The 27,938-nt window shown below is 45.8% G+C and overlaps 1 protein-coding gene across 2 annotated transcripts in view; it reads left to right on the top strand.

Moving 5' to 3' along the window:
- LOC137884760 (inositol polyphosphate-5-phosphatase A) overlaps window positions 1-27,938 on the top strand; it is a 139,553-nt gene that overhangs the window by 55,527 nt on the left and 56,088 nt on the right. For both annotated transcript variants that reach the window (XM_068726764.1, XM_068726771.1), the window contains exons 5-6: window positions 22,365-22,428; window positions 23,580-23,683. In XM_068726764.1, the coding sequence (XP_068582865.1) occupies window positions 22,365-22,428; window positions 23,580-23,683 (168 nt within the window). The remainder of the gene's footprint in view (window positions 1-22,364; window positions 22,429-23,579; window positions 23,684-27,938) is intronic.

The raw sequence follows: 27,938 nt of genomic DNA, 5'->3' as shown, positions 1-27,938 counted from the left end.
CTCACTCACACACACACACACACACACACACACACACACACACACACACACTCACACTCACACTCACACTCATAAACAGCGCTCTGATAAAGTGTTTACCACTGTGTGTGTGTGTGTGTGTGTGTGTGTGTGTGTGTGTGTGGGGGGTCTCCAGCCACAGATAATGATGTGATTCTAGCACGAGGCGGGCCGGGTGTACCTCGCCACCGTCCATTATGATGTGCCCCCCCCACCACCACCACCAGTCACCGCGGGGGCAGAGTGAAGGTGAGCCTGTCATATCGATCTTTTTAGCGCTAAAATATGAGCCACTTTACTCTGCTCCCCAGCGCAGTGATGTGAAAAATAATAACTCGGACCCAAATTAAAAATATTGATCGCTTAGGTGGTGTTGAGAGCAAATAAACACCCTCTGAAGGATTTTTTATCCCCCTCCACTCCTCCCTTCTTGACCTCCTCCGTCTTGTCCCTCCCCGCCCGGGGGAAAGGGGCCGGGTCAGGGACGGCGGGCTAGCTAAAACTATAAAAACATCAGCACCCGCCTTGTTGCTCAACAGTCTTTTGGTAACAACCACCAAGCTAAAGCTCTCGACGCTCTTCATTGTTCCCAGACGCAAAATCAAACAAGCAGCCCATCTTACGTTTCGGCAGCTCTCAACACTGATTGATTGGGTTTGGACTCCATAATCTGGTATTAGCTCGGCCCCGTTCGCCGCAAACACCTCCCACAACCCCGTCATAATTATTATTTTTGACTTTTTTTTTTTTTTTTTTTTATTCCTTCCCCGCTGTAACGGATAAGCTGACATAAGGGGCCATCAAACGGGTGGGAAAACAATTGCCACAAGGTTAATTTTATTGCCTGCTCCATACATTTGTGAGTAGGCGGGAGGTGTCCTCTGTCCGGGGTCCTGATGAATGGTCGAGGCGGGCGGGGAATGGAAATGAGCAAGGGGTGGAGAGGGGAGAGGCCAGGCGCATGGAGCCGGAGTCCCACCTGAAATTGAAATTTTCTCTTACACACTCAAAATTGGTATACTGATATATATATATATATATATAATGATGGCCGCCGTGTTTCCCAGTCGATGGGCTGTTTTTTTACGACACCCACTCCACCTCGCGCGCCCCGAAGAAGGTTAATATCTGCACATCCTAAACGGTGGATGTCAGATCGTGCACGAGAGTGTAGGAGAATAAACTACTTAGTATATCCGAATGCTGTCGTAATACTTGGCCGTCCCGGGAGCGGCACTATCGATTGTCTACAAGGACGTCTCGCTCTGTTTTTGGGGCCAAGGCGGGATGAGTAGATATTTGATGGAGCGTGGAGGAGGGGGGGGGGGGGGGGGGGGGCGCTGCGTCAGTGTGGGGATGAGAGCGTCGTGGAGGATCACATGCTGCCTGTTGACATCAGTGAGAGAGGGAGTTGGGGGGGGTGGCTGGAGAGCTGGCGATATCTCCGGTTTTCCCACTTGAGCCGGCCGCCTCCCGCTGAAAGCTCTGTCCTGCCCGCTGGCTGCCAGCCCTCAGTCTGCCTGCATGTGCGCGTGCACACGTGTGCCAGAGTGGCATCACCGATCCTATTTACCGGCCGGCACTCTGCCCGTACGTATCGATCCCTCCTCGTCCTCCGCCGCTGGCTATTGCCGCTTCATTTGCATGGCCCAGCTGAAACCAGGCAGTCCAGTGGCCATTATATTGCCATTAGCTAATCTCCCAGCTTTGATTTCCATAATCCTCTTGTCTATTGAGAGTCCTCACAGCTCCCACAGTCCCGCTCTCCAAGGAGACAAAATGACCCCCAACCACCCCAAACTCCAGGCACTTTACTCTGCAAAGAATCTGCACAGCAACATGCATCTCACACACACACACACACACACACACACACACACACACACACACACACACACACACACACACCTGCATAACGTAGATTTAAACACTGCAATGTTGCCCTATTTATCCATATTATTACCGGTGGTGTTTTCAGATCTTAAACTTACGTAAAAATAGCAATATCACAATGGAAGAATCACTACAAATAGAAGTATTATATTCAGTATCAAAAGAGAAAGTACTTATGCAGAATATATGTATATATTGTGTATTTGGATTATTTTTAATGATGCATTTACACGTAAGCAGCATATTCAGTTCAGTGTTATTTCTTTAACAAAAACTGTGACTAAATATGTTCATCAACAACCTTTATTTTTCCAAGACGCCACCATATCAACATGTAATATTGTATAAAAAAAAAACAGACTAAAAGGTAGTTTTAAGATAAAAACGTTACAAATAAGAGAGGACAAAATAATAGAGACTGTCCGATGCTGTGCACAATATGAGGACTCCACTGACAGCACAAAGTGCGCACAGTGTGGAGGACGCGGAGTAACTTACTTATTGAAGTTAAAGCTATCAATGACAACTGGCTCCACTTGATCGATCTTATGACTAAAACGATTTTCTTTGATTCATTTAGACATCTGAAGCTTCACATATGCATCACTTACATGGAAAACATGCATTGGACAGGACGGATGATTACAGTGACCAATAGCTCTCTCAATATACTCAAATATATTGTATTAAGATGGGCCTAAACAAATGTAACCCTTAAATACCTCTTGGTGTAGTTTTAAAAGTATTATCAGATATGTGTCAGGGCACAACAAAATTGATACTTAAAAGCTGCCCGATACAACCCCAGCATAGTAATGATGGAGGAGCCAGCATTTTTCAGAGATTCTCTTCATGCCTGCTAGATTTATAGACTTCTTAATTATTAGCAGTTTAAAAGTCTAAAAAAAACCCGGTCAGAGCTTCATATTTCAGCAAGTGAGGAAATATTTAAACAGGCAGCAATGATGATGTTTTACTAAGTAAAAGTGTCTATTACACTGTTATTTAGGTAAGTGTGTTTAACCCTCTAGGCTGAAAACTAATCGCTAATGCAATCACCTACTCATGCCAATGGGATGCAGCGATTTCCCCCCCTCCCTCAGCTCCATCCCATGGGTCGCCCACTCATCCTCTTCTGGTGGAGACGTGCAGTGTGCCGGGCCAAACTGACCTCAATCACCCTCGGTAGAGTTCTCTTGGAGCGATCGCTTCCATTGATCAAAGAGGACCAACCACCTACCGCCCACTCTCCACCCTTGACACCCCCCTCCTCTCCAAACGAGCTGATAATTAATAAGGGCTGGCTGTGCAAAACACCGGTCAACGGGACGGTTTGATGGATCGGACAGCTTGGATGCAAACCAATATGGCTGTCGAGCTTTTCTCCGGCCCCTGGGCGTCCTTTCCCCGGGCACAATCAGGCATGCAGAGGAGCACCCGCCCTGCTAATTAAACACCCACAGGTCACCCTTGTTTTTCAGCTGGGGTGCTTTCTATCTGCTCACTATTGGCATGTATTTAATAATTCATGGGGCTGCGTCACTGAGGACGGTGCTTAGGGTTTGTTGCAGACTTTGTGGTAAAGTTTAATAGCTCACGGCATTGCGCAATTATGGAAGATTAACTTGAAATGTTCACTATTTGCTTTGTGATTGTTAATTAAATGTTGCAAGACTAACACCTACATCCTAAATGCACACCCACTCTTTGGAATAAGGGTTCCAAATGGGCTCTTCCTGGAGGGCTGAGGTTCTACACAGAACCATTTCCTTCTGAGGAACCCTTTTTTGAAGAAAGATTTTTTTGAGGGTTCTTTCTAAGACTAAGGGTTCCATTAAAACCCCCTTTTTGGAATACAGAGTTCTTCAAGGATGGTTTAAAGTATTGGTGTTTTAAGGAAATACCCACATAGCCCCCAGTTCCAGATAAAACCATTGGAATATAAAGGGGTTCTTGGTAGAACCCCCTAGTTGGGTTCTAAATGAAACCCGTGGAACATAAAAGGATTCCCATATGAGCCTCCTGGATGTGTTTTAGATGAAGCCTTAAGAATACAGTAGAACCCCCTGGGTGGGATTTTGTCAGCACTCTTAGAAGGTGAAAAGCTTCATGATAGAACTTCTAGAGAGGGTTCTGGCTGGAACCATTATACCATAGAAGGGTAGTCCGTAGAACTTCTCTTATGAAGTTCTGGGTGGAACCTTTCACAAGTGGTTCTAGGTACAACCCCTTTATGTTGAGTCCCGGGTAAAACCCTCTGAAAGTTCACCGGATGGAACCTTTATAAAAGACTACTAGGAACCAAAAAATGGATCTCCTGTGAGGGCAAGCCGAAGAACCCTTTATAGCTCTAGTCGGCACCTTTACTTCTAAGAGTGTGGTATGAACATGGTGCATATCAGCAATAATTAGCATTCAGATGGTCGTTATCATTCCTCTGAACAGCCAATCACACCTCCGTGGGGCATTTGCTGCGTAGCTGCCAAATAACTACACCTCCAGGCGATTTCCTCTCTCTGTCGCTGAGGCGGTTCCACATCGGTGACAACAGAGATGTCCGCTTTGTCTCTGAAGGAGCCGAGCAGTGACGGACACATCCGCGACCGATCTATACCGCTGTGCTAACGACTTCCTTTTAATCACTGTTGTTTCCTCACAACGTGACTTGTTAGCCGCTAATTGTTAGATACGGGCATATTCCCCATTAGCGGCTTCATTAGACTGAGTCAGGCCTCGTGAAATACACCGGTCGTCACCAGCGGCCGTTTGCGGAGTTGGTGAGCATCTCGGAGAGCATTGGGGAAAGTGAAATATCAGAAAGTGGAAACTGCAGGTCTGAGTCTTAACGACGTTAGGTCCCATCTCTGCAAGGCAACAGCTGGAGTAGGACGTGTGGTTGTCTGGTCCCACATTGGCCCCTAACCGCTGTGATTGGGTGTAATCGGTGGAACTGGACTAAGAGGAGCGGAGGGGTCGCCGGCTATGGGTTGTGAGCCCGTCATAATAACAACCAACAATGTGATCATTTCATTTCCCTTTCACTTACACTTCACCTCACTTCACATGAGCCAGGACACACGCACACATACATACACATGGACAGACACATACACAAAGTTAATGTTGGGCCCCATTTATTTCACTCTAACAATGACTCTAAATAGCCTTTCAAAAGCGGAGTGAGGAGGGAGACAAAAATAATCGAATCACGCAATTACTGCTTGGCTTCATTCTATAGTTAAGTGCGTTTTTATTGTGTAACGTTTCTTTTTTTCTCCCCCCCGCACCCACTCCCACCCCCCCTTTTTTATTTTTTTCCTGCCTCCCTCGGCAAGCGTTCTCTCCCTGCCACTTCTCATCTAATATGGCCATAATTGGGTTTGGTTGTACAAATCAGATTTTAGCAATTGGGTTATCCTCCTCTGAAATTGGAGAGGTCTGTGGGCCGGCATGGGTGGAGAGTTAATCTGCTTTTTGTTAAACCCTCCTTTTGGTGGCTGCGGCGGCAACAACATCGGGCCGTGCCAGTTAAAGCGCTTTACCTGTCACTGTGGCCACGGCTCGTAATTTAGCCCCCTCTTCAAAAAAAAATAAATAAAAAATAAACTCCCCCCCCCCCCCCCCCACACACACACACACACACACACACACACACACACACACATTATACACATCCAGCCACCATCTGCTTCTCCTCGTGCAAATAATGACATTTGAATCGAGCATTAACAGGCTTAATTACTTTAAAATTGTCATTTTAATTTACACTGATATAGTATTGATCACACAAGCAGAGATTAAGGCCCTCAGTGGAGCGGTTGATGTGGAATTAAACAGGGCCGGGTCCTCCTGGGGCTCGCCTGGCCTGTCCTGCAGCAGCCAGAAGAGGAATGACATCCTCCCCCTAATGAACTGGCAGCATGCGCAGACATGAATTTCAGGCCCCGCCGGAGAAGGAGGGAAATAATGGGGTTTGGGGAGCCATGGCGGGTTATTCATTCACTGCCATGCACCAATTCTCCTGTGATTCATCCCTGGGCCCCCAGACCCCCACTGCCTGTTTGCCTGGCACATCCAGCCCGCCTGACCTTTCTCCCGCCTAAGTGTATAGAGATATATATATATATATCTATATATATATAGATATATATCTCCCGTCCCTCCTCCACCTAGCTTCATTCCAGGTATCATGTACCGAAGGATGGAGTGGCATGGGGGGGTTGGAGAGAGAGACACCTGCAGCGAGCCACTAATCCAAACATCCCCCCCTCCCCTCCATTTGGTAGAAGTGGTGGTCCGTGATTCTCCCTCTCATCCTGGCTCACCGGCCTGTCTGAAGACGTCGACGACACTTTCCTGGGGAATTGATCTCCTCGCTCGAGCCCGGTGTCACGCACGGCTGGTTAATACTTGGGGGGGGTCGTTAGATAAAATCCAAGCAATTTCCCCCCTCAGTTTGAAGAAAGCCTGTGGCTCGTGTGTTGTGGAGTAATTACAGCAGTAGAAACAACCTCTTGACACCTGTATCCAATGAGCACGCTCAAACAATCACACTCGACACAAGTGCTTTTAATGAACGCCTCTTAGAGTGAGGGGCCCGGACAAGAATACAGCCGGCCTGTGTTATGCACACACAGGAAGGAAGAGAATTCTGATGCACTTTTTACTCACTTGAAGCACATTTTGTGAGACAATGGTGGCTGCTGTGAAATATTTTTTGTGTGAATGGAGCAACAGTGAGAAATGTTGTAACCTTTCTATGAGCACAAGCAGTTATTTTCTCTCAATCTAACTTTGTCTATTTAACTCTAACCAGTCATTGACGTTCCCTTTTGGATCAGTCGGTTTATTACAAATTAAAAATTTTACTGCTGGAATATAGTGGCAATTTTTTGTACTTAATTTAAAGAAAGATGCTGCATGTAAGGGATAAATATACCCGACAAGGCGAACCCTCCAAAGTGACAACTTCTTCCATTACAATGCTGGACATACAACCTGGAGTGTATTACTGGGACCACTCGCAAACAAGTTTTAAAATCATGAGGAATCCTAGAATCCTTCTCCTTAACTGAAATGCTATTTATGCTGGGTTTTTTTTTCGAGTTTCACAAATAACACAAGCTCAAAGCTCTTGTCGTTGTACTCACCTACAGTTTAATACTGTGCATTAATTCAGAGCTGCAAACATGCACCTGCCTTTCAACAGACACCAGGAAGAATTTTCAGTAGCCATACTGTAAATGTATATAGATATTTTAGATAGGCAATCATGGTGGTGACTCCATCAGCCTCCATCTATTACTGTAGTAATATGTTATTGCACTCATAGCAGGCGGCAACTTCTGGTTTTGAAAAGTGAAGCCAATGAGGAAGTGTCTTAAAGTCGCAGTCTCTCTAATGTCCAGCAGGGGGCGACTCCTCTGGTTGCAAAAAGAAGTCTGATTGTATAGAAGTCTATGAGAATATTACTCACTTTATTTATTACCTCAGTAAACATTAAAAACATGAGTTTATGGTCTCAACTGCTAGTTTCAAGTCTTTTTCAATACAACATGAAGTTCATTTAGTAAATTATGGTCCAATTTAGAGTAAATGGCCAAAAACCAGGATGGTGATGGCTAAAATTACGAAGTTTAGGCTTTTAGTCCACAAACCAATGGGTGACCACGTCCACTTCTTATATACAGTCTGTCTTACAGTCCGCGGTGCATGCTCTCCTCTTCATCTCCTCCTTTCTTGTTGTTCTCCACTCTGAGCTGTCAGGAGCTTCAGGAATGATTTATGGAAACAGGTACACATCACAAAATCAGACGGCGATGATGTCTTGGTGGCAAAGTCAAAACAGATCTCAAGTCTATGTCTGTCCTTGAGCCAGTTGACTACCAGTGATTCCTAAAACCGCCCCAATGATCAGAACAGATTGAAAGTGTGTGTGCAGGGGGGGGGGTTGTTTGTGAGGTCCTCATTTGATTGCATTACCTACACCTGGACACGGCGAGGTGGAAGCCATCTTGACAATGAAGGCTGAACAAAACAACAACCCTCTTCTCTCTTCCCCTCTCTCGGCTCGCGACTCCGCATGACTGATATCGAGATGTCCTCCAATACGCGTAATGGACTTGGCAAGGCCCGAGGTGGCTGGGCTCGGGCCTTCTACTCCACTCTGTCATCCAATCACCTTATTCTAATGCTATTGCATTGTTTAGTCAACCAGCCGTCCATTTACATCAACCCGTAGCCACGCGGCCACACCACAGAGGCACTTAATAGAATTAGCAGGTATTGTGCAGCACATTTTAAACACATAGGCTGTTTCAGACGCACACACTCAGTCACCCCGCCGTCCCTCCCGGGGCCGATGAGCCCCCCGCTTGCTGTCTGAGTAATGGCATCGCGGGCTCCCCCCCATGCAGCGCCCGCCGCTCCTCTTTAACTGTCATAACTCTGCACTCGGCCCACTGCGGACAGTTTATTTGGATCTTTAAACGCGCAGCCAGTATTGTTGTCATGTTTGTGTTATGTACTGCATATTAATAGCTCATAAAGCACATTTGTTGCATTATTAGATCATTTTTCACTCGCTCCTCATTAGAAAATAGGAAGCCGGAGCTCTCAGACGAAACAGCCGGTTAATTATAGGGCTCATAATTTCCTAATCTGATTTTGGGGAATGTTTGTGAGTCTGTTAGGCCGGCCGGGACACAATTAAACGGAATAAAAATGAAACGGCCACGTGGCTGGGAATTTGCAGTCATATGCCCTCTCTTGCCCTTGACTGAGTGCTTTGTTTTCTTTTTCAAACTGTCGACACTCCCAATGCCATCTTTTCAAACAAATGAGTCTCATATGCTCCCCCCCACACACTTGTGGTTAACATGGAACAATTTCACATGAAATAACCCCAAAATTGTCTCAAGGCCTCATTTTCTAATGATGTTAAATCTGAGTTAATTTGGAAACGACTGGGTCAGGGGGAAATGAGCAATGCCTCTGTCCCCTAGCCGCCAACCCCCCCCCCCCCCCGTTAAACTATTACCAATAAAAACAGCCGCACACTCCCAGCGAGAGGGTGTGTCTTGCCCGGCGTAATAACGAGGGCCTTCCTCCTTGTCTCGGTCCCCCGGCCGATTGATTTTTGCTGGCTAAATTAATGCAGTCGCTGTAGGGTTCTGGAGGTCAGAGGTAGACGGGTTCCAGCAGATGAGGGGCGGTGCTTGGCATACGGAGAGGCAGCACGCCGATACGGGACCTCCATAGTCCGCCTGATGAAACTCCTCGCGGGGTCTGTTTGAGGTCGGAGCGCGCAATATAGCTTATGATGTATTGTCTCCACGCTGTTCAATGCACGCGCCGAAATGCATCCCCTATGATTGACCAAGCAAATATATAGGCCCATTTATTGACTACACTCACTCACCCCAATGTTGGTTTGTTGCCCTTGCTTCATGCTGTATATCCTTCTGTTGGCTGTCTTGATGGCAAAGCGTAATCAGTGAGTAATGCTTCCCAAGTGGGAACCAATCTAACACAAAGGGTGACCCAGTCAGCAGGGTCCCTGCACAAGTTCAAGCCACAATGGCGCCCTGTGTGCACCATGCTGTAGCTAATTTACAACTCATTAAAGGGTCCTCTAATTAGATTGGCTGTTATGCTCCTTCAGTTAAATTCAAGCTCTCAATTTTAACTGCCTAATTACATTTCTGAAAAAAAAAGCTTTTCAAAGCACTCTTTGGCCGACTGGAAATGAAGCATTTGAAGCAACACTGAGCTGCAGAGAACTGAGTCTTCCTTTCATTAAGTGAGTCTGTGTCTTTGAGACTTAAGACCAGTGGAATGAGCTTATAGGAATGTAGAGGAGCTAGCACTCTCTGGTGGCCTTATTGGAGGCCCAAAGCTTTTGGGCAAATGTGGGTTGGAACAGCTGATTGAACGTCTAAACTCGTTCCCAAACTAGTTGGGGAAAAATATTTTTTTACAGCAGACATTTTAACTGGTCAAACACAGGTGTAGCTAATCAATTCATTAGTGACTTATTGGTTCCACCTGGTGCTCCTCCTGCTGTGGGAAAAAAAAGTTAACAAAGAGTGTTATTATATATTAAACATATAACTATATAAGTTAGTTTTATATATATATATATTTTTTTTTTTTTGGAGGGGGGGGGGGTTCGTTGCACTGCATGCTAGCTGACAAATGAAGTCGGAGCTAGCGTCAGTAGCGGTTTCTAGATGCAAGCTAATGTTGACACATCACAGAATGGCCTGCTGGCTAGCTAAACCCTAAAGCCAGCGGTTAGCTAGCTGACTCTACTTCTCTATATGTGTTTTTTGGAGTGTAGATGAGGGATGGAGGCCTTTGGTGTGTTATGGGTAAATATGCTCATTTTTATAATGTTTTAATTTTTATTTGTGTTTGTTATTTTTCATTTGTTTTTATGTACGTAGCTTGTGTCTAGATGGACCCTTTAAACAAGTACATACAACTTAACAGCAAAACACTTGCTGAATAAGACAATACACAAACAGTAGTACAATTATAAAGTACCATAAAAACTTGATCAGCTGGATCATGTCCTATGTCTGATCCTTTCTTGAAAACAGTTTTCAACTTCCATTTTTTGTTCTGGTGTTGAGGAGTCCCACGTGTTGATTCACAGAACATTCAAAGAAATGTGTTCAGAAGTTTTCTGAAGTAGCACTTTATAGGCATAGATGTAGCGTCATCCTGTTTATCAGCTAACTCGCCTCAACAATATCTACAGGTCGGAGGGGACAGAAAGCCGCCGGCTGTAGCTCGGCTGTTTACGTCGCTGCCCTCGTTTGTGCAAAGCCGAGCGTTGAGTCTGATTTGTTCTTAAGATGTAACAGATGCACTGCACATTACGTATTCTTCTCCGCCAACACGTGACCCAATGACACACAATACAGTACCACCTGGTCATCTGTGGAGCGCTCAAAGGGGGTGGGCGAGGCCCAGAAGCCCTGTCGCAGACCTTCATGGGCCCCCTCCAAATCCTCTTTTCCTCCCACATTTCTGTGGCTGTGGTATTTTACAGGAGAGCAGACGTGGGTTTCGCTGCCACTCTGGCCCCTGGCCCCTGGCCCCTGGCACAGGACCTCTGCTCACTCTCAGCATCTCAAAGCTGTCTTTTAACTAGGGGCCAGGGGAGAGAGGGCCGGATGCTGCGATTGTACGGATACAAAAAAAAAAAGAAACATCTGCGTCAAAAAAGTCCTCCGTTGTTCGTTTTTTTTTTCTTTTTTAATTTATTATTATAATAACACAATAAGAGGAAGAAAAAAAAAATAAACCCATGACATAATTTCTTGTTATCTAAGAAAGCTGAGGCTGCATTTACATTTGCTTTTCATGCAGCGTCCGTGTGCTCTCAGGGGCGATGCACTGGAGTATAACTAAGCTAGCATGGAGGATATCCAACCATTTAAATCAAGCCTCTGGGAATTTTACATAACACATCATTGGCGAGCATCGGTTTTTACATAAAGACAAAGAAAGGCCACAAAGAGCCACCGGACGGGCGTCTTAGCCTGAGACGAGCCGCTGCGCTGAGTGTTTTTGCAGACTCCTCTAAAGCTTCACGGTCCTGTGGTCACTGTTGTGCTGCGAGAACGCCTCTGCTCATACCCAGACAGAACACAGACAGAAAGCTGCTTATTTTTTTTTTTTTTTAACACATCTAGCAGAGGGGGGGCAAATAAAAAGAAAGATTTTTCTGAACGCGACCTCAAATCTGAACCTTCTCCTCTGATGGGGCGATCTTCAGAGAGGACCGCTCCGGGGCCCACGAGGAGATACTGGAGACCGCCATCGATTGTCCACGTGCCGCGGATGCCGTCATATATTATAGATGTTTCACGAGATGGCTCATGATCTAGACGATGTTGCCTTCATTTAGGAAGAGTTGTGTTTGTGCTAAAGGGGGAGGAAGGGCTCGCGATACAGAGAAATGAGTGCCTTCCTGATAAATTCTTCCCACACGTGACAAAGTAATGCCACTAAGATGTAGCAGACTAATATATCTCACTACGGGATGCCGCGATAGAGCTGTATCTCACTGGGCGGCCAAGGATGCCACTTTGTCATTACAAGGCCGTTTGAGCGGGCAGCGCATGACGGGGGGGACGGAATCAAAGCGGCCCTCCGGACAGAAGCTGACTGATTACTTTTCCAGCTGACATCGCCGCTCTGACAGCCGGCGTCCTCAGGGAGAGTTGAGTTTGCTCAATACTGATTATTTGACATGGAAAGTTGCATCACTTTACCCCAGATGTTGACAGGTGTGCGCGCACATGTGCTTCTCTACAAATGCTCATTAAAAGCAAGTAAACAAGTCATGCATTCAGCCAATATCTGTATAAAAACTTTTCAAACTTCTTCACAGTCTTCATTCAACCGCAGTTAAAATGATATTGCTTCCATTCCCCCCCAACAGCCTGTATGATCCTAATCCAATCAATTCCTTCACAAATGAGGCCACGTGAATGGGCGCAATATTAAATCAGATAATAATATAGATTGATGAACAGTCCATGACAACATTAGCAGGCATTTCCAAAATGCACAGATGAAAAAAAAAGAAAGAAATCAATGAGCTCAAAGACCTGTCATTTGCATGGGCCTCTTCCCCTAATGGGAATACTTTTTACAGACGGGGAATTACAAGTTGAAATATTCTTTTTGATTATTGGACATCTATAACCAAATATGATTTACATTAATGAGCATAAGTATATTAAGGGCATTTTATCCCCCAGCATCCGAAACAATTGAATAATGGCACTGGCAACCCGGCGGAGGCCTGCGGAGGTAATGTCACTTTAATTACTAATGGATACCTCAATTGTTCAGACTTTGATTTTTCATCTCTGGGAGTAATCTAATAAGGCAAATATTCATCATCCTCACATCCCCTTTTAAAACGATGATTTTTGCCGAGCCCAGGCAGCGTGGTTGTTTAAAGAAAGTGGCCATTTAGTGTGCTGTTCTCCGAGATCAACGGTTTATTTGGAGATTGCTTTCAAAAGATTATTCTCCACGTGAAGACAGAAGGAGGTCTTTTCAGGCCCAATTGCAGACGTCTGATACACTCAGGCCCGGGACGTTGACCTTGTTAGCGGGGACAGACATTGTAAAAATGTCCCTTCAGAACCATAATTGCCCCACATATTGCTCTTCGCTGTTTGTCATTGGATGAATGTTACATCCTGTTTTAGTACTAGTTGTGCTCGGTGTCTTGATTAAATTGTGAATTTTGACCTGAGCTTTATTATGAAGTTACAGAACAATCCGACTACAGCTGTGTGTCAATCTGGGGGACCTTAAAGGGCTCTGCTGGCTCTAGTCAACAGCAGTACTCTCTGACATTGCTCTTTAATTCAGTTAAAACACAGATAAGGTCCCGATGACCTCTTGAGTCACTGGAGATGTAATCTTAAGTGTCTCCGAGTTAAAATGAGGTGGCATCAGGAGACTGCATCTTGTTAAATATGTTTCAAACTGTTATAAGCACACGGTGCAGTAGGGCTGACTGATAAGGCAAAAGTCTTCTAGTACTTCTAGTGTTATTTTATACCACGATACAGTAATTCTTTTGTAAATTAAATTTAAAAAATAGTTCATTTTAATGGATTATTTTAGTTTTTATTTGGAACTTCCATATGAAGAAAAACAACTGACATGAGACGACACTCAAGTTAAAAACAAAGAATCCAAACTAAAATTCTTTCAACAAAAATTCTCGTGAGTTCCTGAGAGTGATCAATTTCAAGCGTTACAGGTTTTAAGGTTAACGGGTGCAATTAAATACCAGCCTGACTCCAGTCAGTGCAATGTAAAAATTACACAAATTCATTTTTGACCAAAATAAAGACTTTTTCTGGAGGATCTTTTATTTTAATCAGCTTACAAAACAAAATAAACTACAGTGTGCAAATATCTGGTAATCATGTAACAAAAGTTCATGTCCTCCTCCTCCTCTCTATTTGCAACTTCCCCCTCCTCCTCCATGTCTGCCCAAATCACGATACCTTGCGAGGCAGCTGGATTGCGAGAATTGCTTTGGCGGTGGAAACGTTATTCCCAATTCTCCACTGGTTGACGTTTCTACTGTTGCACGATATACACCGCCACACGGCCCCAACCCTACCATACTGTAGATATTCTGTGTCAGGCCAAGGGTTCATCTTGGAAATGTGGCTAGAGTTCTGGATAAGAAATTGGATCGAGGTTAAAAAAAGGTATCCAGGAGATTTGGGATTGCTTTTCCATGAAGTCGAAGGACTCACAAGACACAGATTTAAAACGGAACGGCAGCAGAGGCCGAGATATCTTTTGGCATTTTGTCTTTAGTGTTGGTCAGGCTCCAGAAACAACTGGAACCTACACTTCCCATAATGCAATTGAAAAGGGTCATTCATTTGATCCTCCCTGATTTCTAAATTAAGCCCTAAATTACACCCCACACTTCCGGTTTGTAATGCAGGCATTGTGTTGTTAAGATTCTTTAAGTCTCAAGCCCAATCAGGGGAAACCCTGATGACATCATCTTGAGCTGCTTTTACACTTTTGAGGACTGCAGTGTGTCAAGCTGCAAGAAAAACACCTTCCACATGGCTTCATTTACTCCGTTTTCACTGTGAATTTACAGACTGCCATGTAAAGGATATTTGGCCCAGCCTCCTTAAGAGGTCGACAGCAACACCGGCCCCACAGGTGTAATCCCATTTACTTTGCTCCTCGGATTTTATGTCCTCGTTAAAAGCTGCTGAAATAGCAACATGGTATTAGTAAATACGCAGCTGGAATATATATGAGCATTAATCTTTCTCCGTAGTGGACGGGGACGCTGCTGCCTCGCTGCAAACCGGCAGAAATGATGCATTGAATAGAACGTATATTGTTATCTTTTAATTGTGACTGGAGTTCTGTTCCCTTCCTGTAAGCATTACATCAAAATGTGCCCCCACCACATTTCTGTCTTATTGCTTTATCAGAAGACATTTATTCGAACCACTCCTCTCTGAAAATAGAAACGAGGTGCTTGTTACTGTATGTATCCAACATTTTTAACAAAGTTATCAAACTCTTCCATCTGGATTATGCTGAACAAGCCAATGCTGTGGTCTAAAGCAAAAAAAAAGAAGAAGCTCTTTTAAAGTCTGAGTCATATCATGTATACGCGTATTCACTTTTCTTTTTCCTTTTTTTCCCCCTTTTCGTTGAATGTCATTGCTGTGATGGTTTTATTGCTTTAGACCCCTCTGCCGGGCAGGTTAGAGGAGCGACTGCACGACTGATGAGCATGGCAGGAAATTGGCAGATGGAAGCATCCATTTCACCGCTAATTAGGGGGTCTAGAAGCCCGCCGACTGACAGGGTTCAACTGGGCAATGTAGTGCCTGCCAGCTCCCATCCCGTGCGCTTTATAAAACGCTCTTTAATTCCCCGGCACAATATCATTAACTTTGTAAGTGGATGAACACAATGGACAAGCAATTTAATTAAGTCCTACCATTGAATGTTGGAGGGGAGACTAAATGAAATTAATGCACAATATTTCCCAGGGAGGCAGCCAACCTTGGGAGTGGGTCTGGATTGTTGGCAGGTCAGGCGCTGCCGCGGCTTTGGCCAATTATAGCTTGTTTAGACCCATCCATAATATTTTCCTCAAAAGAAAATAAAATCAGTGGTTTCGAGATCAATCATGAGCGCATGTCGCTCTGCATTCTGGGAGATTTTAGAATAATGAAGTGGAAGCCCGGAAATGCGGTCTGCAGAGCTGAAATACAGGTATCGTAACTGATCCATACAGCAGTGGGTTCACTTGTAATAGATCAATAGATGGATGGATGGAGGTGGGGTTTGGGAAATGCAGCAAATACAGTGGTTTGATTGTGGATATAGGGATGGCAATGTTGGCTGGTTGGTCGCTCCACATCTGAACAAATCTGTTGGGTGGATTGCTATGCAACCTTTCATGGTCCCCAGAGGTTGAATCCTGTTGACTTATTTTTTCTATATATTTTTCCCTATGAAGTTTATATTTTCGTTTTATGGTGAAATATCTCAACAACTATCTGATGGATTGCAACAATATTCTGTTCAGACATATATGGTCCCCAGAAGCTGAATTCTATGCCAGAATTTTCACTTATTCAGTAAAATATCACTACATCTACATAGATTGGCATCAAGTTTGGAGCCAATGGTCCCCAGAAGATGAATCCTAATGAGTTTTCCTCTCGCCCCACCAGCAGTTTGACGGCAGGTTTGTTTGTTTTTTAATGCAGACATTCATAGTCGTTGTGAACTTTTGGTGATCTCTTGACTTTTAATTTTGCCCCATTCATCATCCTGTCAAAATCGTAATTTGTCTAATACTTCAGGTTTATCTTGCTAACTTAATTATCTATTTATATTTCTGTACCATGACCATTATAGCCTTTGCAGAGCTGCTAGCATTGCAGTAGACTCTTAGTCTTGTTGGTTTTGTAAGCATATGTTACAGATGCAAACATTATCATATTTTAGGATAAAGAGCCTCACCCGGCCGTATTTTGATGCTACAGGTCCGTATGATCCGCTTTAGCTATAATACCAGTCAAAATAAGGCTCAGGTGGTCTGGATCTGCTGTTCCTTTTTCAATCCTAAGGGATCAATACTAGTCCTGCTTTGCCATGTAAACCAATTTCCTTGCAAGGTTTGCTCACGGGGTCCCTCACGGGGACCGTGGAAGAGCATTAAGGAGAGTAAGCTCAAGTTAAATCTTAATTACTGTGAAATAAATAAGTAAATGTACGTTAACATGTTTCCTATCAGTATATCTTTGAACTGTCCAATTCCTTACCGTGTGTGTGTGTGTGTGTGTCTCTTAAGACACACACACACACACACACACCCCCCAGAGACAAGGGCTCCTTCAGGACGTGACGGATGGCTCCGGCACTCGGGCCGCTTTCAAATCACAGGAAGTGACAGAGGAAGTTTTAATGAGAGTTTTGTCTGTGTATCCAGTCAGGGCTTCCAAGGCAGCCGATGAATAATAGACACTGTGGCTCAATACTCTGAATACTCAATCAATGGCAGTGGGAGAGGGCCTTGGCAAACACATATGGCAGCACCGGGGTGGGCGGTGGGCTCAGGAGGGGTAGAAAACACTAAGGCTGCTCCATCTGTATCTCCTAGCAGAAAAAAAGAAGAAGCAAGCCGTCTCTATTGACGGCCTCACTTTTGTGCCGCAGTGTTTTCCTTTGGATGACAAACAGGCTGTTTGTGCAGTATTGGAGGCTCCCGCGAAGGTGCTCTTTATAGCCCCCCAGATCCTGCATGTCAATGAGTCCATCGCTGGGACACGGAGGGCTGATCCCGAAACAAATACGTGGATTCTTGCATTCGGTAGCTGTCAGAGCACATAGTCTGCTCTATTGTCTGCCGAACCCTTCGAGCTTTGTATTGGAGTATGTTGAGAACGCAGCCGTGTATGAATGCTGGTCCTCAGTGACTAATGAGGATATTATGTAGCTATTAGTCAGAGCTTATGTCTCTGCCTCCTCCTCTAAGCCGCTTTGACATAACATGCGTTGCTGATGTATCGCAACACCGTTCCTTCATGACAGTACATCTGATTGACCTTTCCGATAAGACCGACCACGCTCGGGCGGGGGGGTGTGTGTGTGTGTGTGTGTGTGTGTGTGTGTGTGTGTGTGTGCTGTGGTGGTGTTTCCACGTGCATGTTTATGCGGATCACTCTGGATTTGACAGATGAGGGGACTCCAGGGATTTCTGAGCAATGAGATATAAACTGGAAAAACAGCCCATTTTGTCTCTGCTGTCCAAAGGGCGAAATGCCACGGGAACCCCCTGAGGAGATATTTCTCTGAGGTGGCTGCGACACTGAGATAACCCTGATCACGGCACAGGTGCTGCATCACTTTAAGGGAAGTGTCATTAATGGGTATTTCTGTTTTATTACAGACCCGTCTTGTTTTCATAGTTTTGGCCATCCGTCCTGATAATAACGAGGCCGTGTTCATTTCTGAGATCTGGAGAAATGTCAACATTGCCTAAAGGGAACACAAGCGGTGAAGTGATCAAACAGGTTGTCGACTAATGGATTGATAAACTAATCAAATCAAAGTGGTTTAGGTAATCCAGGTTTACTTGTGTTACCTGTCTGATCATTTTACTACCAGTGTTCCCAGGGAAATCTTATTAGTATGGGTCGGAATGATGTCCACAGCTACAAAAACAAGACCCCGGGTTGTAGTAAACCATGATTACACTAAAAAGGCAGCATGAGTAGAATTTGTCGGCCCCTCCTTCCCTGTGACTACGAGGGTTACGGTGCTCTCCAGTAGGTCAACCCCAGGTTCACTCGCATTTTGAAACAAACTTTGTCAGCTTGGCGTTTTCACCTCGCCATATTTGCATGTTTTTGGGAGCTGTGTCCGCCATTTTCGAAGGTTAGTCTTGGATGCACACTTATGATCCGGCACCCAATCGCTACCTTTTTATTGAGGTTGACGCCCAGAAATGTCTCGAACAGAGCAAAATGAAAAAATCCAGGCAGAACTCAGGGTCTGAAAATCCTACTAATTGGGTTTTTTGAAGGTTGACTGAAGTACCAGAGATACTCTGAGACAGGTTGAGGTCCAACACCCCTCCCCCAGGGTTAGTATTCTTCTTCAAAATTTTTTTTTTTACATTTTGTTGAATTAATGAATTAAATGCTCTGACAAAAAAAAAGAAAAAGAAATCCAGTATTGCAGGACTGTAATCATTTATTTCAGCCGGAATGTAAAGATTGGACGGGCGACCTGCCTGTCTACCTGCCTGTATTCTGCCCGTGCTCTCACTGTGAGAACTAACTTTAGCCATGTTCGGTCTTTACCTTCATAATGATAATTTTGGGGGAGTGGCTTTGGAGGGAGGCTGAAGTTGGCAACTTTCTTGCTAGCCTTAGCAACTTTTGGAACCAGTTCTGCTAGCTACTTTCATTGAAAACAAGTTAGCAACAATGGGCTTCTTTTTTTGGGGGTTGGTGATGATTTTTAAAATCTAGCGTACTCTTGCTAGTTTCTCAAGATTACCTGCCCTGCCTTTAACAATGATTAAAAGAATACTAACAGTATGAATTGAAACACCTCAAACCTCACTGCTGGAGCCTTGGTTAACCAAAATAAGAGTGCCATTCTAATGAAAACAATCATGTCCGGCGCCAGTTAACATATTTTGAGCCCTTGTTGAAGGGCTTTATGAGCGTATCATCTATTTCCCTATTAAGAGCCCTCACGAGCACAGCAGAACATTACCCCTCGCAAGTTGCACAGCGATGACACCCGGAGCGCGTATGTGTCAGCTCTCCCGGGACTGGACCACTCTCCCTCAGCACAGATTGGAGGTGAGACCTTGGAGGAAAAATGATTACTTTTATGTTTGCTTTATGGCTCATTTTTCACATTAAACCGCAGAAAATCCATGTGGAGGTCACAGAATTCCCGTTTCCCCCCGTCGGCCGGAACTCATTTTTGCAGCCCTCGGTATCGATAAAGCATTCAGCGGAGCAAAGTATGCACGGCTATGTACTGCAGCTCTCAAGTCTCTTATTTTTTTTCTTTTTTTCTCATGCAGCCAGTCTATTGGGACTTGTTCAGCCTGTATCTGTTGGGATTTTTGTGGAAATGTCAACTACACACACACACACACACACAACACACACAACACACAGTCAGGGTGGCCTTATCGGTGAGCGCCGTAGCCAATACGACTCGCGATAAGAGATGGCATTGCCAGAGCAAGTCATAAAACCCCGTCTTTTTATGGCGCGGTTATTGTCTTTCTGTCTACAATTATGGTGATTACTCATTTCCACTCACCCCCCCCCACCGCGGCCCTCACGGTGCACTTAATAGACTGCATTTTACTAATGGAAAATTAAGTAGCCGCCATGGCAGTGGGGGTTTATAAATATGTAAAATATACTTTTAATTATTTCAAGTGAATCTGGCAGCTAATCAATAAAGAGGGACGTGACAAACATACGTTTGACACGGGCCATTGTAAAGCCGCTGGTAAAAGATAAGCACGGCCTGTCAGCGCAGTCTGGCCCTAATGAATATTTTGAGGCTGTCATGTCAGGAGACAAATGGATTAATTGCACCCGGCTAATATAATAGCTTCTTCATGAAGAGTGCCGCAGGGAGGCAGAGGAGAGAGCGGCCGCCGCTGCCCGGTTCTGAACCCCGGTGTCAAATAAAAAGGTGGGGTTAAATAGATTTTTCGCGATTACACGGAGAGCCACTTAAGCGTTGTCGTTTGTCATTTTATTTTGAGAATTGATTCGGGCCGATTAGTTTGATGTCGTATTAGTTTAGTATTTTTGTTGGGGCCCTGCAGAGGGATTCGGCTTCCTCCGCACGAGAGACTGTTGAAGTGGAGGGTTCCATCGTTTATTTCTAAAGTTCTCTATTGTTGTTTTTCCTGCAGATAGCAGCTGTTGAAGCAGTCATTAATCAGGGTTGACGACAGATTTTTGTTTAACTGATGATCATTTTATAAAAAGTTTTTTTCCCTATTAATTGATAATTATGTTTTGAGGAAAAAGTTAGAAAATGAAGAATTTCCTAATTTCCCAGAGGTCAAGGTGAAATATATTGCTTTGTTTTTGCTCAAAATATTTTACAAATATTTCCATTCATCAGTTATGATTTTTTTTGGTCAATTCATTTTCTGTCCATCAACAATTAATCAGCTTATTGTTTCCGCGGCAGTACTTTGAATCCTGTTGTTTGATTTTCAATAGACTGATGAAACATTTCCTGTTTTTATCTCCATAATTCCCCGTGTGTCATATTTCAAAACAGTCATTTTCACTTGACTGCCCTCTGAAATATTTACACAAACAGTAGCACCAAGCAAAGGTGGCACCGTTTTGACAAATAGCACCCCCTCTTCCACTCCCGTGCTGCCCACTCTCCTATCCATCTCTGTCTCCGGGTCTGTTGTCGGCACTTTAAGGTGAAAGAGAACATAAAGACAAGCGAGCGCGGCGGCTAAGTGTAGGGGGGGGGGGGGGGGGGCTTCCTGGAAGCCGTCCTCTCGCGATGGGAGGCTTGTGACCTTGAGTCCATGCCTTTCGCCCAACACCGTCCCCGCCGCCTCCCTCCGTCAGAGCAGGAGAAGGTGGGGGGGAGGGGGGGAAGGGTCACCAGCCGCCGTTCTCATCAATTAAATGTGCGACAGTGTTTCCCCCGTCGGCTGGACTTATGTGTCAAGGAGATGGGCAGGACCTCATGTTTGTGCTTTTGACAAATCAGCAAATGTTTAATCTCAAGATGTGCCGGTGCTCATAAATAATGCAGAGGCCGGGCGATGGGGGGGTGGACCAATGAAGAGAGGCGTCTGGCCTCAATAGAGGAAAACGCAGGAAAAACCCTTCAGACTAAATCCTCCTTGGTGCCCAGAAGAAGCTTTTCTTCTCCGGGTGTCTCCTCCTTCTTTCTGATCACATCCCTCTCAGCCCGCTTCCTCACTCCTCCTTTCTGTTACTGTACCTGAGCCTCACCTTCCGACTTCACCGTGTTCCCTCATCTCTGTCGCAAGCAGGGTTTTTTTTTTCTCCTTCACTTGTGTTATTAATTTGGTCCTTATAGTAAAAGTTTCTTTCTCTCTGTCTCTCTCTGCCTCTCTCTGTCTCTCTCTCTCTCTCTCTCTCTCTCTCTCTCTCTCTGCCTCTCTCTCTGCCTCTCTTTCTGTCTGTCTGTCTCTTCGAGGACAGAAAGGAGACTGATCCCGAGCCAGAGGTCTGCTATCTCAAAGACACAGGGGATTGAGCTTTGAGCTTTGCCTCCGTGTGCCCCCACCCCCCGAGAGTAAAGAGGGCGACAGAAAGCAGTGTAGCGGACTGTGAACCGCATCAAATCCCCCCCCCCCCTCGCTCCTTCCCACAAACTTTGATTGGCTCGTCCGCCGACTGGGAAAGTTCCCCGATTTGTCCTCGGGGGGAAATTAAGATTTTAAGCCCATTGAAGTCGATGTTCATCTGAATGCGTCCCTTTTGAGAGCTCAAACTGTTGACGCGCCACATCAGAAGAGAATGGAGTCGGGGGGCGGGGGGGGGGGTACTGTACCGGGAGCACCTGTTGTTGTGTAGTCGACGGTGTGTAGTGTAGTGGCTCTCCCTCCTTACAGACCAGTTTATTAGTCAAGCTACCTCCCATTAGAGCAATCCTTGGCACACCAGATATAATGGGATCAATTGGAGCTCTTGAGTAAGTTGGGGAATTTGTTGGGAAACGGTGGAACCCGTCATGTGTGTCAAGTGATAATTCTTGATCCTGGATCGGATCCAGATCCGGTAAAGAAGTAAATATGTTGGGAAAAGTGTCATTTATGTCTCTCAATCTCACTTTTTTTCCTCCCCCTCTCACAGGCTCTCGGAAGTTTCTACTTCATCCACGAGTCTTTGAAAAACATTCACCAGTTTGATTTCAAAGGTGAGTATCGTAACCCCCCCCCCCCCCCCCCACACACACACACACACACACACACACACACATACATAACCATAAAATGTAATTCCCGTGCCCCCTTCATCCCACCCCTGCACCTCCAAGCACATCACACACAACCATTCGCGGGCCATTCCCGCTTCCATCAAAAACCAGCAGAGCTAAGATTGGCTTTGAGGATAATGTAAAGGGAGAGGGGGGGAGCGTGGAATGGTAATGCTTATTAATATTAGGATTTAATTCATAAGATTTCGGGCCCGGCGGTAATGGTGTGCGACGGGTTATTGGACAGTTACGGCGGTCTCATCAGGCTGTGGTGTCAGAGGGCCCCGGGGTCCGGCGGCCGCGCTAATTAAAGGAGGGGATATAGATGTGGAGGCGTCCACGCTTCCTATTAGACCCAAGTCAGCATTAGCGCCAGTTGCCCTGCAGTGAAGGACAGGGCAAAGGCAGGGGCGGGGGTCGTGAGGGGACAGGGACCCCCAACCCCCCCCCCCCCCCCCCCCCCCTACACACACACACACATGCATGCACTTTAAAGATTTGATTTTTAGTCAGTTACAGAAACTACTGTGTTGCTTCTTTGTTTGGTTTTGTTGTAGACCTTTTTTGTTCCCAGCAGACATTGCAACTCGTGAGTGCAGGAAAAGGCACACGTGTCACCGATAGTTGGCTCTGCTATTTCCAAGTGTCAGTTAACCGATAGCAGCTAAATGGAACTCAGCCATCACTCATGTCACTGTGCTTTTTGCTCCTGTGACGTGTCATTTTCATATGCTGCTCTTTCTAACACAACTAGAATGAAACTTGATCATACAGGCCCGCCCCCCCCGAAGAGAGATCAAAGACATGCATATATATTTTTTTTTTTCCTTTTCCCCGGGTTGTCACCTCTCACCTCTCTAGCTGAAGACCCATTCATCATTCATTCCTCGTTCTGACCAGCAGGTGGTGCAGTGGTCTGAGGAAGTGTCTCTGGCATTTATTGAGCTTTTAATTGCAACAGGAGATTCAGCCTCACACACGGGGTCTCCAAAAAATGAACCGGCCATGTTTTGTCACAATAAACTGTCTCCCCTTTTCCTTCCTCCTCCCCCTCCCCCTCTTTCTCTCTCTCTCTCCGTCTCCACTTGAAGCCAAGAAATTCAAGAAGGTCGTGGGGAAGGAGACCTACTCGGAGACACTAGAGAGCACACCCTCCCTGGAGAAGGAGAAGTTTCCACAGGACTACTTTCCCGAGGTGGGTGACGTGACGGGCAGCACTTGGCTGACTGATGGCGGTGTTGTCGTCCAATGGCAGCTCTCTGTCGGGACGAGGGCTGACGGACGGAGTGAACACAGAGCTCTTTTACATCGCATGCAGGTTTAATAAAGCCGCTGAGTTGAAAAAGTCATCAATCAAGGACACAAACCGATGAATTTAGATTTATTTTCCCCCCTAAACAAGATTGCAAAAGAAATCATATGAAACACCTGAAGCATTGAGGCTTGTTCTGTTATACGACTTAATAATTTAAAAAAAAAAGAAAAGAGATTCTTTCTCCTACTTTTTAAATAATTTTACAAAAAAGCCATTTTGTTTTCTATGTATCTCTTTTTCGTCCATTTTTTTATTCTGCTTCAAGGGAACCCATCTGACACATGGCTGATTTGAAGACAAATCAGTCACAAAAATTCTAATCGAGAACCGGGGGGGGGGGGGGGGCTCGCTGTGTCCCGTGGAGCAATTCCTCTGCTCACTCCGCCGTGTTCGGGTTCAGGTGTGTGTGTGTGTGTGTGTGTGTGTGTGTTGGGGGGGCGCGCAGAGCATAGCTGTGCTGATATAGTAATAAAGAGCACGGCCGCCCGTGTGTCATCCCCGCACTCCCCACTCATCTGTCAACCATGCTCTGCCGGTCGCCTCCGCAAATATATGCAAAACAGATGGATACGGCCCCTTCACACACTTCCCCCCGATTTCCGTCTCTTTCACACACTTGCCAGGACACCCCACCCTGAGCCGCCCTACACACACACACACACATACACACACAAACACACGCACATCCAAACATCTTCAGGTTTCCCCGCGTTCCCATTCCGGAGATGATCTAAAACCAATTACACTGATTGAGGCGCAAAAAGCCATTCGAATGATTGCAGCGGACGCATTGGTTCTTTGCGTTTTTAGCAGGACGAGCGAAGAAACGCGGCAAACAAACGCGACGCACTGTGAGAGGGATGAGGGGAGTGATGTAGAGGGAAAGGAGGTGTAGGGAGGGAGGGGAGGGGAGGGCAGATGAGAAAAAGTTTTGCCCCGGTGATTTATGCCTCTTCCCCGGGCCGGGATATGAATCTGGGATGATGCTCCGGAGAGCAGCACTCCAGATAATGTTAGCCCATTTAAAAAGAGCAGATTTGTGTAGTCTATCAGGGTCGCCGAGTATTTTTTTTTTTTCTTCTTCTCCTTCCCCTCCCTCCCGCCCTCCTCCGCCGCCCCTCCGTAGTGAGAAATTGGTTGTTATCATAGATCACAGATACTGCTCAAACCTCTTATGAAAGATGAATTAATTTCACTAATGCTTTAATGCAAAGCTCTCATGAGGGAGGCAGACTGGTGATAACCCCTGCCTCGTCCCCGCTTCCTCCGCCTGTGATTTATGCCCTCTTTTAGTAGATGAAACCGCCTAGATTTGCCATCCATCTGCAGCTTTGAGGAATCCTATTACACCGGGGGTGGGGGGGGAGGGGGGCGGTGGATCTTGGGCCGGACAGAACGCCACACACACACTCACACACTTGCATAAGAGTCCCGAAAACCAGTTGCTCGAGTCGCAGCTCTCGGGTTCGGGTCTCACATACTCAGACGTGCAGTGCGATTATTGTAACAAACGTTGAACGTGTGTGTGTGTGTGTGTGTGTGTGTGTGTGTGTGTGTGCGTGTGCGTGTGTGTGCGTGTGCGTGTGTGTTTGTTTGTTTCTCTTCCCGCCACGCTCCCCCTCGTTAATAAAGTGTCAGTGAGCGGGCTGCTGGTGACATCATGGTGGGAGGGCCGGGCGTATAAAAGGGGAACCAAATGTAATTTAGTGCATTGGGCGGCGCGCGGTGGGAAGCGTGAGGGAATCATCGCAAGGTTGGTCCTACCTGCAGAGAAGGGCTACATTTAAAGTTATTTCAATTATCGATTCATCTGCAAACGTATTTTTTTCGGTGAATGTTTGACGGTGATGTCCCAGGACCCAATGTGACGTCTTCAAATTGCTGGTTTTGTCCTCATCCAAAAGATGGTTCATTTACACTGATATTTAAGTATGAACAAACAGGTGATTCTTAAAGTCACAGTGAAATGGACAGTCAGGGCGGTCTTTGATTGGACCGCTAAAAAGTGGGCGGGCTTAAGAAAACGTATGCTGTCGCTAAAGGTTTCAGGTTGATTGATTGATGGATGGATGTCATGATATTATCGGTTGAAATTGGCTGGTACTTCCTCACGTAAGCACATGTCATATTTTGTTTGCAAAATAACTACTTTTTCTCCTTTTTGAAATAGTTCTAAATTAATTTTCTGTCAGTCATCCCATCTATTAATTGTTAGCGCATTAATAGCTGCAGTACCAAGGGTAAAACCTGTCAAACCAGTGTGGAAATATCCATTCTCATTGAACCCGGACCACCCGCCATGATGGCTTTCTATTCCAGCTTTCAAACGCCTAAACCCAATGTCATAAAACAGAAATATTGGGTGAAATCCCCCTTACATCCATACTTCCTGCTCGGGGTCCTCTACTGCTCCCACGCCGGTTTGCTTCTGATTTAAGCGACAACCTCTCCGCATGCAAAACATCAGCCTTCTCCCTAATTTGGCCTTGAGTTACGGCTGTAAGTGAAGGCCAGAGAGAGGGAGAGACGCAGGGACGTTAATTGAAATGCTGAATAAGACGGAAGTGGACAAAATCATTGGCGCATTTCTCCTGAAAGGTCGGCGTGATGGATTCGGTGGCCTGTCGTTTCCCCGTTGTTCAGTAAACCCCCACCCGCCCGCCCCGTTCGGGGCGTTAATATATTTATTTGTTTGGCTTCGGTAATACATGCCTCCAAAAGCCATTGCATCATAAGGATTTGTCATTGCCTTATATAAATAAAGTATACGACCCAGACCTTAATGTGCCCTTGCTATTGATTGTTTTACGCAGCCGGTAGGAAGAAAAAAAAGAAAAGAAAGAGAAGGGAACAGGCCGTAGATCAACATCCATATGAGTTTGTGTTTGTTGTTTGGCACCACGAAGCGCGTCCATAAAAGCATTGACTCTTCGTACCCTTTTAGCGCCCTAAGCTCCGATACGGGGCTGCGATTACTTGAAACCCCCCCCCCCCCCCCCCCCCCCCCGCGGTTTTGATTTAAACACGCGATCCGCGAACGCGACGCCCTGGTGGCGTCAAGGAGATGAAGTCACTCAAAGCTGGCATCGCTTGTAAAAACGCCTGCCGTGTTTATCGCCACGCAAGACACCTGTTGACAGGCGGGATCCGCGGGGGGGGGGGCTCATAAAGGGGGGGGCGATGTCGAAATGAAAAGTTTAAGCAACGGCTTTCCGCGCTCATTCATTAGTATATATTTTTTTCCCGTACATTGATGGATCAGAGACATCTTATTGATTTTTACAACTAAAACGTCCAATTTTAAATCCACCGGTTTTTTTTTCTCTCTTTCTTTCGTCTTCTCGAAGCACTCGGCATTCCTGCGTCGTGTGGAGCGGTGACAGAAGCGGAGGCTGCTCTCTGTACATGGTGCTGCATCTTTATCCCGACACACACACACACACACACACACACACACACACACACACACACACATATGTTCGCATGCTGTCGCATGCTGTCCAGTCATATAAACCCTATGTGAGGCCCCCCCCCCCCCGGTTGATGGAATAAAGATAAATGTGACTGTCTGCCGGGGCTCAAATCAATCAGCGTTTGTGTGTATTACTTATTACTCACAGTGCATTTCTGTCACGGGGCTTTTGTGTAACCCTCCCACACACACTCTGCTGCCCTGCACTCTTCTATCAGACACCCCCCCCCCCCCCCCCAAACATCACCCCGTCATAATGTTATTTATGGGGGTCGGACTTTGAGCTGAAATATAAGAAAGGTCAAAGAATCGAACGGGACACGCGGGGCAGGAGGGTGTTTTGGACGAGGACTGTGTGTGTGTGTGTGTGTGTGTGTGTGTGTGTGTGTGTGTGTGTGTGTGTGTGTGTGTGTGTGTGTCACGTCTGACATTTTATCAGAGCGTAATCTTCCATTGGTCACAATTGGGGGGGTTTTATGTAGTAGTTCCCAGTGAATCCGATGGTCCTTCTTCCCTCCATCACCCCATTTCGTCTATATTTTTGGTCTTATTTCCTGTCTGTCTGTCTCTTTCTCATCCCGTGTGTGTGTACGCGTGTATGTGTGTGTGTGTGTGTGTGTGTGTGTGACACCCCCCCCTTGATGTGACCCGCCGTGTTGCTGC

The sequence above is a fragment of the Cebidichthys violaceus genome, unplaced genomic scaffold (genome assembly GCF_023349555.1).
Source record: "Cebidichthys violaceus isolate CVI_PGR_0920_01 unplaced genomic scaffold, fCebVio1.0.p SCAF_10, whole genome shotgun sequence".
Classification (NCBI taxonomy): domain Eukaryota; kingdom Metazoa; phylum Chordata; class Actinopteri; order Perciformes; family Stichaeidae; genus Cebidichthys; species Cebidichthys violaceus.
Note: the sequence above shows the minus strand (reverse complement) of the source record. Positions and strands in the feature narration are given on the sequence as shown.